At 46.3% G+C, this 13,412-nt stretch overlaps 1 protein-coding gene across 5 annotated transcripts in view; it reads left to right on the forward strand.

Annotated features, from left to right (window-relative positions):
* The window catches only part of TYW1B (tRNA-yW synthesizing protein 1 homolog B), a 106,579-nt gene that overhangs the window by 38,423 nt on the left and 54,744 nt on the right, over positions 1-13,412 (forward strand). For all 5 annotated transcript variants that reach the window (XM_048068012.2, XM_066979393.1, XM_048068013.2 and 2 more), the window contains one exon: positions 8,291-8,400. In XM_048068012.2, the coding sequence (XP_047923969.2) occupies positions 8,291-8,400 (110 nt within the window). The remainder of the gene's footprint in view (positions 1-8,290; positions 8,401-13,412) is intronic.

A 13,412-nucleotide genomic window follows, 5' to 3' on the forward strand; every position in this document is an offset into this window, starting at 1 on the left:
TTCCAGAGGACTGTGCCGAAAAACTTTCTCATTCACCTTCAGTGGGCGAAATGGGTTGCAGTTGTTGGACTGGTCCACGTGGACAGCAGCTGTTTGCTCGTCTCCAACCTCTGGATTTGAAGACTTAAGGTTCAGTTTGCATCTCATCTCACGGCTCATTTTATGTACACCTTAAGCTTGACGTAAACCAGAACTGTCACTGAAAGTAGCTTTCTCCCCAGCTTTGGCAGTGCTTTCAGACCCTGTGCTTGTGCTGCTACAATCCTTCCCGTGGCTGCGAGCTGCGCCAGGTCCGGTCAGTTGGATGAAAGGGGAATTCCTCGTCCACTTCCATCGTTACCTGTTGCGTGTCGACACAGTTCACAAATATCCAGCAATATCTACACACTTCTTACTTTAAACCCACCACTCCTTGCAGATGCTTAATTACGTGAGGCTGAATGCAGAATTACAGGCACCAGTGGCTGGGTAGTATAAATATATTACCTTCTTATTAGCAGTTACCATCTGTACTGTTGGAGACGTAGGAAACGATAGTTTTGATCTACAGTTGGCAAAATGTTTTTAATACAGGTTTTATGCTTTGCTGGCCTTGTTGTGCAGCTCTGTGCACTAAGCTGCAGATAAGACTGCTGTGATTTTTTTTTTCCTTGATCCCTTTCAGGATTTTGACATTTGTAGAGGCTGCCAGTACTTCCAGCTGCATAACTCACTGCGGCTCTCCCAGGATCACTGAGGAAAAGGCCGAGGAGCCTGTTTGTTTTCTCTTCCTCACTTTGGCAAGAAATGCTGTAGTTCAGCAGCGTTCCTTGGGAATTGGATGTCATTGCAGCTGGCTGGTCATGACTGATGCGTTCTGGCCCCAGACCAGGCATCGCGGGTGGAGCCAACCCCCAAACACTTGGACGGTTGGGCTGCCTTATAAAAGATGCAGCTTGACTGTGCTCTAGAAACCTTCCTCCTCCTGGTCGGTGGGCAGCCTGCCTGTGCCCCCCTGCTGGGCTGGCCGCTGGCCCTTGCTTCCATTCCCCTCTTGTGGCCGGTGGTTTGTTGGTGCAGGTTCGCCATGTGGCAGGTCGTTCGTTTGTCTGTTGTTCCCCCGCAAGGCAGCAGTCACGCGGTGTTGCAATAAAAGCAAGAGGGGGTAAAAAATACAAAAACCAAACCCAACAAATGTTAGTTACGGCAACATCCCTAACTCATAACTCTCCCTACAGAACTAGTCCGTCACTATCCATTATTGCACTCGGTTGGTCTCGCTGCTTGTAGTGTCTCTTTAGCTTAATTGTCTAAATGGAAATGTGCAAATGACCAAATCTCTTAATCAATTAGAGCAAGTGTGGGGACTGAGGCTTTCTGACACTCTGTACTGCGGCACAACCACCAGGCAAACCTGATTTGATTATGTCCTCTGGCTGAGTGTCTAAAACACGATCAATTTTTGTGGAGCGATGGAACAGCTAAATAAGATTTAAATTAATAGGCTTTATTTTGCATCTGAGGAGGAGGCAAACCAGACAGAATAAAATATCCCATAAAGAAATGTGTTCATATTTCTTCTTTTGTAGCTTTATATTGTTTGTACCTGTACTTGAAGGCTCCAGCTTTAACTTGTACAGTAGGCAACAGCTGAAACTGTTTGGACTGTCTGAATATGCGTGGACAAAAGCCAGTGATCACAGTAAGCCCTGCAAAATGAAGAGATTAAAAAAACATAATATTAATCTTCTACAGGAGAGGTGCTTGAAAACTGAAAACAGATCAAAACAAAGTTTATTTTCCTTAAAGAACTACTCCAGAGGTGAAGTTTGTTAGGGAAATATGAAATATGATATCAAAGGAGCTGACAGCAATGCAGATTTGTAAAATACGTTTGGAACCTGAGCCTGGAAGTTCAGGAAACCTTTTGGCATCTCCAGCCACCTGTCCTTGCTTCAATAAAGCGAGACTCTTCTCCCAGCAAAAGTATAATTCTCCTATTTTTGTTTACAGAATTGTAGTAGTATATAGTGACGTGTTCATCCTTTTCGGTATTATTTTTTTCACTGGTTTATTTACCTGGAGGTAACCACGTAAATGGAAGGGGAGGGGCAGATGTCAGAATATAGCTGGCTCATCCTTGGTAAAATCTGAACCAATGTCACAAGTAATTTCTGAACACAAAGATTTTTACATTAGGTGGAGCAGGGAATGTTTCTCTTGGTGCCTTTATGTGCTGCTCTGCCAGCACTGCAGTCGCCTGTTAGGGATTTTTCTTGTGGAAACGCTTTGGTGGGGTCCGTCGGGTGAGGTGGGAGCAAGCCCCTGGGTCTCGCTTGGCTGGGGGCTTCTGTGCCGGCACACGGGAGCACTGGGGCTCTGCTGAGGCACTGTCGGTGCCTTTGGTGCTTGTTGTTAGAGCAGGATGGAGTCGTGTCAGTTGCTCTTTGCTGCACTAAAGACCGCACTGCGAAGCGTGGTCCTTGGTAATGGTTGGATGCTGGTTTGCCAAATCCAGGCATGGAAGCATGGAGGTAAAGTCACTGTAAATGACCTCGAGGTCAGTAAAACCCCGGTGTGGCATCTACCGGGGAGGGCTCCCAGCTCACGCTGTGCAGTGAGGAGCATTTTCATTGCCATTGTTATGTAAAAGGATCACAGGGGAACAAAAAATAGCCTGCCAGCACTTCCTGGGGCTGAAGTCTGTGCTTTTCATCTCGCAGCCGCGTGCATTTTTGGGTTCTTGGACTTGTTGCTGGCTTTTGTAGCTGCCATTGCCAATCTGTGTATTTATGGCATTAGTAGTGACTATAACCAGATCACTGGCTATGAAATGCTTACGTATGTCTTGTTAGGTATCGTAGGTGACTTGGTAGCCAGTTACAGCAATGGGTAACTTGATGGAGCGATCGCGGGCTCTGAAAGCGACCCTGCACATCCAGAGGGGCTAACTTTGGGATGGTTTCTTACGTTGTGCTGAGCACGGTGCCTGTTCCTGCTGGGAAGGAACAAAATACCCTGACACAGCCCCTGGCAGGCCTCTGGGAGGTGCTCAGCAGCACCGGCTGTTCCATCAACTGTGCCCTGCTTATAAAAGGTGAGCGTTTCTGAGATCTGAGGGGTGGGGTGTAATTCTTCAGCATGGCACGTCTTCTGTCCTTAAGACTTTGGAAATGTGAAGGGGAGCTTCCTGGGGAAGCTTCCTGGGGAAGCGCTCTGAGCTGCTGGATTTGGGATGAAAAAATAAATCAACCATGGCTTTTTCAGCTGTTTCTGAAAAATCATTTTTTACCGAAATTGATTTTAAAACATGGAAGTCCAAGTTTTCTTTCTAAAATACTCACTATTTTGTCACTGTTAAAATGAGTTTTCTTTGGATATTTAGAGATCCAAAATTTGATCTTGGACTTATTTCCCCAGTGTTTTCTTCTCTAAAATAGCTTATTCCTACATACTGGTGAGTTAATGCCATGCCTTTTGAAAAAAATTTTCTTTTTTTTTCCCGAATTTATTCATTAGAAACTATTTTTCTCACTCCTAAACCTAACAAAAGGCTTCTCAAAGCAACACGAAAAAAATGATTTCATGGGAAGTTTCTGTAGGTACATTGTTCCTTTTCCTCAGACAGCAGTCTAGATAAGAACAAAAAGTAAAAATGCCCATCAACTTACTTTTTTCTTTTCTTTTTAAAGCGAGTGTTGTCTGATTTGTAAAACAAATAATGTGAGACATGAAGTCTCTGGTGCATCCCCTGCGGAGGGCAGTTTCAGGCGTGCCTGCGTCAGTCCTGAGGGCTGCGTGCTGCCTGTGCTTAGAGGCACGAAGCAGCGATGCCCTCGCAGCGTGCTGCAGCGTTGTTCTACCAGTCCCCCTGCAGACCCAGGCATCCCTCCTCGCTCTTGTTTTGAGATCATTTGTGATTCTGCACGCCCGGAGAACAGCCCGTCCTCGCTACCCCATCCCTCGTGGTGGAGGCGCTCCCCAGCTCTTTGCCTCCCCGTGCTGCGTTTTGCGGTCGGCGGCAGGTTACGGCTGCTTGGCACCAGCAGGGCGGTGATGTCCTCAGCCAGGCGGTGATCTGTTCCTAATGGCATGCTGTGGGTTTGCGTCTCCAGATGTGTTGGTTCCACCTGGGGCTGTGGCAAGCCTGCCTCCCCTGCTGCTCAGCTCTAAGAAACCGCTGAATGGGGCCAGCTCCGCACACTGCCCTGCAGCTGCCCTTCTGGCCAGGTCTGGTGGCCTTCTGAACCAGTGGTGACTGATCACTGCTCTAAGTTTTCCACCATGATAGTGTGCTCTCTTAAAAATAGTGCCTTCTACAGAACATTTCTTGGGTCAAATTGTAAGAGTATTGGGTAAATCAGAGTCCAAAGCTTGAACTCTTCTCTTTCTCCTTTGCCTACAAGGCCCTGTGGTGGTCTTGGTGTGAGATGTTCTCTGTTGGCTGTTAGCATCTCCGGGCTGTCTTCTCGAGGGGGTGTGGAAATCACAAACACTTAGTCCATTGTGTCCCAAGGAATTCAAAGTTAAGGGGGGCTGGTACAGAAATCCTTGATTCCTGCTAAAGCAGGCATTGCACTTGCAGTCTTGTAGTCTTTTTGAAGTTGCTTTTCTGTGTTGGCCACAAACTTTCAGCTTACTGCTGCCCACCGTGATGCTCCATCAGCTGGTTCATCCAGCACGTTCCAGGGCAAGGTTACCACCCGAGTAAAAACACTTTTTAGAGAAGTATAATTAATTTGTCCTTTCCTAGTCTCATCTAGTTTGTCCCTTAGTCATTAGGAAGAAGTAAAAGAAGAGGTGCCAACACTTCTGGTCATCACAGAGGAAAAAGCTTTGTGTCCTTGTGTGTGGGCCAAACTTTTTCCTTGATTGTCTGCTTGCTCCTCATGTCAGTACAGGGAGAGGCTTTCTCGTTGGCCCTTTTGTACATCCTTTGCTAGGTGTATCATACTCTGTGCATTGATCTCTCTGATTGTGACCCTGTGTTCTGAAGTTCTTACTTTCTTTTTTCTCAGCTGGAGGATTGCAAGGCTGTGGAAGAGCCTGTGATTCTGCCGGATCGGTTTCTTGTTACACTTTGCTTTTTATTGCCACAGTTTGCACTTCTGCCTTAATAGAGTTTAAAAACCTGCTAGTTCTCCAGAGCTCGTTTACCCTTCAACATTTCTCCTCTAGGACCTCACCTGCTGGTTCTCAGGGATCATTGAGATCTGCTGTCTTGAACCCTCTTGTTTTTGTTCTGCTTTTTCCTTCCTGTCCCTTCCTGGGAATCACAGACTTTGTCCTTTCATGATCACTGCCACCAGTGTTTCCTCACCTTTGTGTTCTCTGCCAGGTATCGACCGACATCAGTCGCTGGAGTAAAGGATACTTTATACCTGTGCAATGGTTTCCCACAAAGTCTCTTGAAAGACTTCATAATGCTAACCTTTGCTCATAGAAGAAAGCAAACATTTTAAAAGAGGGTCATTGGTTTCTTCTGGCCATGCTGGGAGTTGATTGCAAAATAAACTTTCATTTAAGAGCCCAGACTTTCAGGCTCTCATCCTAAGCCCATCTGTACTCATGGTTTCACCCTGACAGAAGGCAAATAGGCACAAACTCAGACACTTCTGGTCCTTTTAAAAGGATTTCCTTTATAAACAAGCTGTAGTTTCTTAGCGGGGAGAGAACACCTCTAGTTTTGTAAAGAAGTAACTGTAAATTCCCCTGGCATTTTCCATCATTAGAATTAGCGGTGTTGAATGAACCTGTCCTGAAAATAAAGCAAAAGCTGCTTTACTGAAATCATACCCCGGCAGCTGGGGATGGGGATGCAGTGCCTCACTGAAGCATCCGCCTTTCTCACGGAGGTCTGAGTGGGGGCATGCTGGTGCCACTGCCAAATAACACTGGTAGATCAGAGATCTGATGAGTGTGCAAACAAGGCTGGTTGGTGGCAGTCCTTGTTAGCTGGGGAAGAGCTGGAGTTAGCCGAGAGCTCACCATCATCGATTTGCCTTAGTGGGGTGCTGGGCCAGCGATGGCTTGTCTCCAAAGGGTCAGATCAAACGTTCCACACTCAAATTCCAACACAGTAAGAGCTTTCGTGTGTGTGTGCGGTTTTGGGTAGGACTTCTTTCTGTGCGGTGTTATTTTGGGATGGAAAGAAGTATCACGCGTAGTTACCTGCTCAAGGCTTGAGTAGCTGGTGGGGCAGGGGGTGACTGCCTGCAGGGGAGTGGGAAGGTGACGGGGAAAGTCGGTCTCTGCTGGGGACTGCGAAACAATCTCATTGCTTTGTGCCCTGGGAGAAATGAAGCTGCTTTTCGCCAAATGAGCTTTGTAGACATGACCCAGTATGTTTAATAAACAGAATGTGCTAAAAATTCAAGGGCTGTTAGACAGTAGTAATTAATAGTTGTCCAGTGTGCGTTAAGAGCCTGTTGATTTTCTGCCAGCTTGCCCTATTAAATATATGGGGTACAAGCTATGTAGTTAAACATGTAAGTGTTTTATAAATGCCTTTTTATAGCTGGCATTCAGAAAACTTTCCATGTTGGCAGCATTTTTAAAAAAAAGTCCAAAAAAGAAAGCTGTTTTAGCTTAAAGGAGCTTTGAGATGGTGAAGCAGTTTGAGAGTAGCATTTGAATCTTTGCTCTTCAAGCAGGCACAGCAACGTTTGGGCTAAGGGCTGTGCTTGTTGGCTCTGGATCTAGAATTTGTGTTTTAGCACTGCTCAAGTGTGGAGCTGCAGCCAGTGGGAATCTTTTGATGGTCTTCAGTAGGCCATTTCCTTCTGAAAAAAAGCAGCCATTTCTTTCTGAAAAAGTGCCCTTGTCTCTCTTTTCTCCTTTAGTTAAATGCTGAATGTTATCTCCTAATGCCCTTGGAGATGGAAGGAGTGAGTGAGGCAGGTAACCTCAGTCCGCTCCATGGCTGACTTCCAGGGATGATGAAAGCAGTAGAGAAAAGAGATCAGCTGGTTATAAGACTGAGTTTCAAGAGGACATATTGCTTGATGTTTTCTTGTCCGGACCTATATTGATCCAATAACGCTGTTTTGAAAGGCACAGCAAATATATACTACTCTTCTTTGAATGCGTTATTCAATAAGCCACAGTAGAATTGGTAGGGGAGAAGTAGAAAAACTTTTGTAGCGTATTTTGGGGAACAAACAGGAGAGGGCAGAGAGAACAAGGAGGTGAAAGCACAAATTCTTTGGTTTTCCTAGCGAAGCCTTTAGACATCTTCCTATCCCTGTTCGATACTAATCTGAGTGCAGCAAGGTTAGTGGGAAGTTCCTCTCGCCAGGGAGAGGTCCATGCTCTTGTACAGGCTCTCCGTGGATCGGAGTTGTCCAGGAATGAGCATGTTGCTTTGTGGGGTTTCACTTGCCAGTCTGGATTAGGTTCTTCCAGATAACTTATAGTGGCTGAGTAATATCCTCCCATGGCAACGAATAAAGGAACAAGAAGTTTCAGGTATCTTCCAGGCACTTGGGTGGTCGATTCACCTGAGGATGCTTTTTGCATTTTTGAGGAAAGCAAAATGTGGGTACAGTGAGTGGTCCTCTCTGCATAGGCAAGGTTGGCTTCCTATCCCAGTTCAACGCAGCTGTCCCTCAGAGGGATGATCAGCGTTTTTTGTCCCTGCAGTCAGTTTGACTCCTAAATTAACACTTTATTTTTCCCTTTGGGTGTCAGTAACTGGGGTGGCTGGCAGGTCTCAGAAGTGATGAGAAGCCCCTACTGAGTAAATCTGGGAGACTAACTGGATTCACCAGAGATGAATCTGGCATACTGCAGAATTCCCAGAACCTTTATGTATTTTGAGTAGCCTGCTATCATCTGTTTTGTTACTAGTGTTAACTAAGGATTGGCTTAGAAGTAAATCGTTTCCTTCTTAAGGTAACAGTTTGCACTTCCAGAATGGAACTATAAGAGTCTTAGAACCTTCCTTCTTACGTGCTTTATGTAGCTGTGGTCAGAAGAGGAGGTAGAGCTGGTTTTTCTTTCTTTAAAGAGGTCTTTCTGGCTGCAGAGCATCGTTTTTAACTTCTTAAAAACCTTTTACCCATGATTCAAAATATGTATGCTGACGTTCATACTAAACTGCAAGGTCCATTCTTTCTGGAGAGGACCATAGTCCGGGAGGAGAGGAGTAGAAGACTGGTGTTCAGAGGTCACATCTGAGAGTTGTCAGAAGCAGGATCTTGCAGATAATTTGCTGTTGTTTTTCAATTTTATTAAACAATGCCAGAGTCCCCAGGGTGATGGATGGGTTTGTACAAATTGCAGTGAATAACTCAGTCTCTTTTTCCTTCAGACATCATACAAATCCAGTGGGCACAGAGTGGAGATGGAAGATGGATCAACCTGAAATGATCTTGCAGGAGGCTATTGAGAACCATCAGAATATGATTAAGCAGTTCAAAGGTAACCTTTCTTACTCTTCCCCAGTAATGATACTTTGGGCAGATAATCAGCAGCACCACCTTCAAAGCTTAGATTAAAACATTTTGGTTACCTGCAGAATGCTGGTAAGGAGGCGTAAGATTTATAATCTCAGAAAGATGGGCAAATGGGAAACTTTGTGGGTGTACTTTTACTTGTTTTTGGAAATGTTCTGCCTTGTTTTTGACCTTAGAACGTGAGTCAGCTGTTGGCTATCTACTGCTGCCTTGAGGGAGTACAGTGGAGTTGCCTGTTGTGCATCCTGCAGTTACATCCTTTCTTTGTGTGTACAGAGGCTTCTGCAGTGGTTAAAGCTAGCCTGCATGATGAGTGATGTTGATTCTTACAAAAAAGTGAGGGCAGGTGGAAGGCAAAAGGAATCAATCTCTAAACTGAATAGGAAATATGCTGTCCAGCCATATTCCCCTGAGAGCTTTTGTTACCTCTGAAACTTCCAGGCTGTATTTTCCTCACTTACAAGTGAGCGGTAGCATACAGGATGATGATATTTATTAAGAATTATTCGGTATATTTGTGTGCAGCTAAAGCTGCAGTTGTTCGGCAGTTTTGAAAATTACTGTATTTTGCTTCCAATATCAAATCTTCATGAGTTCATTCACTTGCTATATATCTGTATATATAGAGATAGATGGCTGTTAGTTTTGTTTTGTTTTTCCCCCAGATGTGTGTAATAAGCTTGGTCTCTTTGCCAAGGTCAGCACTGTGCGCTCAGAGGACTGGCCGGCATTGCGGGGCAGGTCTAGAACTCTGCTCTTCCTAATTGACAGCAGAGGCTGTGTGAGCAGCAGGAGTGAAACGAAGCGTCCATAAAATGTTCAAGATGAGCCTCAGTCTTGGCTGTCATTTTGGGAACCCGTTTGTTTACGTTGGCTGTGCACAGAGAGAACCCAATGGATTAAAAATGTGACAGGCAAAAAAAACTTGTCAGCGGAGGGCAGTTGCGCTGTCTCACTCATTGGACTTATGTAATAGGCGGAAAAATAACTCAAGCTGGGGCCTCATGAGCTTTGTTTTACACGTTCGTGAAGTGGCTGGTTTGAATCATCTTGCAATCCCAGACCAACAGCTCCAGGGAAGCCAGCTCCCTGGGAGCTCCCGTTCTGAGCTGGGTGGAGAGCAGCCAGAAGAACAAGACCTGGCTGTACTCTGCCCCTCACGTGCAGCCCGTTGGGTTGGGTTGCAGCTCTGTTGCTCCTCAGGAGGAAAGTGGCCGTGCTGTAGTGGAACAGGGGAAGGGGATGGTAGTTTGGTGGGGATGTTTTCCTTAGAGAAGAGGTAGTGAGAGGAGTGGAGGCACAGTAGGAGTAGTCTGGTGTCAGTAGAGCATCTTCCTTCAGTCCAAACAAAGCACAGCTCTTGGTGCTCGAGGCAGGGCAGGGTGTAAAGACGTGCAGGTCTCACATCCTAGCTTTAGTGGTGTTCCTTTTGTGCTGGAGCTATGTGGGGAGAGTGCTTGGGAAGGGCAGAACGCCTGCAGCAGTGCTGCCTGGCTGGCCCAGAGCTGCTGCAGGGTTTCACGGCCGCCTGTTAACTCAGCTGCTGGGATGCAGTGCCAGCACAGCAGGGGTTTGGTACAGGTGGTTTGTCTGAGCAAAGAGCGTGTAGGATGTCAGATTTTGCCTGGAGTGCAGTAACAGTTAAAGCTATAAACAAGGCAGTATTCATGCTTAACACTTACAGCACTGAGCACTTTTCAGAATTCCACTCTTTTATTCAGTCTGTTCCGGATAGCCAGGCTCTTAAATTAGTTGAAATGTGGCTGGGCAGGCTAAAGGGATCGTGATCAATAGCTTGAAGTCTGGTTTGTGGCTGATAACAAGCAGGGTAATTCAGGTGTTGATCCAGGAGCCTGGGTTGTACGTCTCCATGAGCAGATGATGAGACTGAGTACACCCTCAGCAGCTTTGCAGGCAATACTAATTTAGGTGGGGTGACAGGCGCACTGACCAGCAGAGCTGTACTGCGGCAGCACCTCGAGAAAGCTGCTCTTTGGGCTGATGGGGACACATGGAGCTCAGCAAGAAGCGGAAAGTTCTGTGAGGGTGTCATCGCCCTGTTGTCCCCGCTGGGAGGAGACCCTCCTGCTATTGTAGGTGAAGGGACAGCAGAGTCAGGTTGCTGTTTGATAGATTCAGGCTGGGTGTCAGAATAACCTTGTACAGGGAAGGTGGTGCAGCTCTCGGACAGGTCCCCAGAGAGGAGGGGGGACCCTCCAGCCTTGGAGGCTTTCAAGTCTTCTGAGCAAATCTGTTACTGCTCCAGCAGCGTCGGCAGCTGTCCTCTCTGAGCAGGAGCCTGGACCAGACACCTGTGGCAGCCCCTTCTGACCAGTAGTTCTGTGACTTGTGTTATCCCTGTTAAAATCAAAAGTCCTAGAAGTAATTAAAAATATATATCCTCTTTTATCAGGTGGGACCTGAGTTCAAAATAGTCACTTATATCCACCTTGAAAAAAGCCACGTGCTGTTTCAGATGATGACTGGGTGTGCCTGCAGTTTGTGATGGAGCACGGGGTGCGTTTGTGCGTGAGTCAAGGGCAATTCCTGCATGTAGTGTTGGTGCACTGCAGTGTGATGGAAACGTTGCTCCTGTAAGGCAGAAGTGTGTTCTTGTTTGCATTACAAGAAGGTGAAAAGCAGCTTATTCTGCAGCTGTTTGAAAGCCCTGCCTTCTGAAAGCTACCTACAGGAGTTGGTTTAAACCCAACTTTGATCTCTGGAGTAACCCTCTCCTCCCCATGCTACACCTTGATGCCTTCCCAAAAAGGGCTGGGGAGGAGGAAAGATTCAAGCGTGACTTGGCAGCACCTGAAAGTATTCCCAGAGTGTTGAGAGGTCTGTAAAGACAGTCCAATTCTCTCTTGTGGAGCATATTTTCCATTAAATAGATTCCGAAACGATGCCTGAAACTTGCACGTGCTTCCTCAGCACAGTTATCCTTGACCTGGAACTGTGAGAGAATGACTGGAGGGGAAAAAAAAAAAGAAAAAGCTCTGGACTAGAACTGTGTTGCAAAGTGGAAAAAGAAAAAAAATGCGTTGTTACTGCAGAGTAATAGATGGTAATGTACTCCCTGTCTTGGGAGCCTAAGAGCAAGTGTTTTCAGGAGAAGAAAAACAGGAAAAAATTAAGACCAGTAGCTAGCTGCTACATTTTGTGAATTTTACACTGTTTCCCTGAGGTGCACGTGAAAAATGTCTAGAGTAGAACCATGTGAGAGCAAAATTGATTAGAAGGGTTGCCCTGAACCCAGGGGGAACCCACGGGGAACCCCCTGTGTGCCTGCCGGAGCTGTGCTCCCTCCGGGCTGGAGGTGGCTCAGGCAGAAGACACGACTGCATCCAGCAAACCCAGCGGTGCTACGCAAATAGTGGGTTGGATTTTATGATTGATTTTAAGATAAATAAGTAATATGTTTGAGCAGAGTGATGGACTAGATTGCTTTGCTGAAGAGGGAGAGAGTGTGGAGGGAAGATGGATTGCAGCTGGGCTCCGCGGGCTGCTCCATTGACACCGGTCAAGTTTCCAGCTGGGTGCTGTGCACATCTGCCAAGGTGTTCGAATGCTGATCCCAGCGTAGAGCAGAGAATTTGAGCTGCTGGAGAAGAAAAGCATGGGGAAAATGTCTTAGTCTTCAAGGCTCTTGAATCCGGTAATGCTGCTCAGATAACATTTGAATAAATTTGTGCTCTTCGTAGTACCACTACCACAGCTTTGCATTCAGATACAGACATCTCTGTGCACCAGGGGGAGAGGAGAGTTATTGTGATGCGTTATTTGCACACATTGTAGGAAAAATGAGATGTTCTCTGAAAGAACAAAAAAATATTTGCAGACCCTCTCTCCTGTAACATATCCTAGAGGATAGCTCTCCATTCTGCAAGAGTCTCTCTGCATGCTTTTAAAGATACCTTCTTCCCTCTTTTAATGTTGCCATAGTGTGTACAGGTTTTGAAGACTGGAGATGTGAATTAACGTCACATAATTCTCTTTTAGAGTAACTGATGGAGACGCATCTCCCTGATAGGGAGCTGAGTTGGGAAGGTGTGAAGCAGTTTATTTGATGGATACCTTTTCTAGGTGGTGACTAGTAAATCTCAGTGCCCTTGTGAAGGGCACACACAGAACGGAAACATAATTCAAAAAATAAGAGTGGGTATCTCTGATAATAGAGCCCTGGTTTACCTTAGGGGAAAAATGAACAAATAAGCGCATGACCTAAACTAGGAAATCCTGCTGGCTTACAGGGAGCAGTTTTGTGGGAATCACTCAAAACACAGGTCTTAAAATGAGATGTGGGAAGACCTGTGTATCTTGATGTAAGCGTGCATAGAATGTGTTCCTTGCCCCCCTAGTTCCCCAGGCAGTAGCACAGGTACTTGCAGAGGGACACCCAAAGCCAGCAGCCAGCCTGTACAGGGTGACGTGCCAGATGATGCTTTCCTTTCTGAAATTGAAGTGGGCCAGTAGGAGAGCAGCTGGAGTCAGCTTTTCAAAGGAGACGTGCAGCTCAGAGGTGGCTCGGCTGCACGCTCCGCTGAGAGCTGAGCTGGAAGCTGTGCACCACTGCCTCTTGCAGAGGTATCTCAAGCTCCTGTGGCTCCCAGCTCCTGCACCTGCCTTGAACTTGCTGCATGCCATGCGAAATCTGCCCGAGCTCTGCCTTTGCTGAAGTCCATTGCTGGCTGAAGAGAGAAGGAGGCTCGTCTGCAGGGGCAGAGGCTGAGTGCTGGAGTGGTAGGGCAGCCCCACGTACAGCAGCGTTCGTGTGCTCCTTGGAGTAACCGCTAATCCTGTTTAGTTTACTCCTGTCTAGCTCATGATTTATGTGGTCAAATGATCGCATTTAAAACCTCTACGCTCCTCTGCAGTGTATTTACTGTATGCCAGGTTTGATGTAAACCATTTTGAGAAAGTTACTCTCAAACTTTGTGATGTTGGAACTTTCTTCTGTCTGCTTATAAAGCTGGCAGT

This window comes from Anser cygnoides, chromosome 18 (genome assembly GCF_040182565.1).
Source record: "Anser cygnoides isolate HZ-2024a breed goose chromosome 18, Taihu_goose_T2T_genome, whole genome shotgun sequence".
NCBI classification, from domain to species: domain Eukaryota; kingdom Metazoa; phylum Chordata; class Aves; order Anseriformes; family Anatidae; genus Anser; species Anser cygnoides.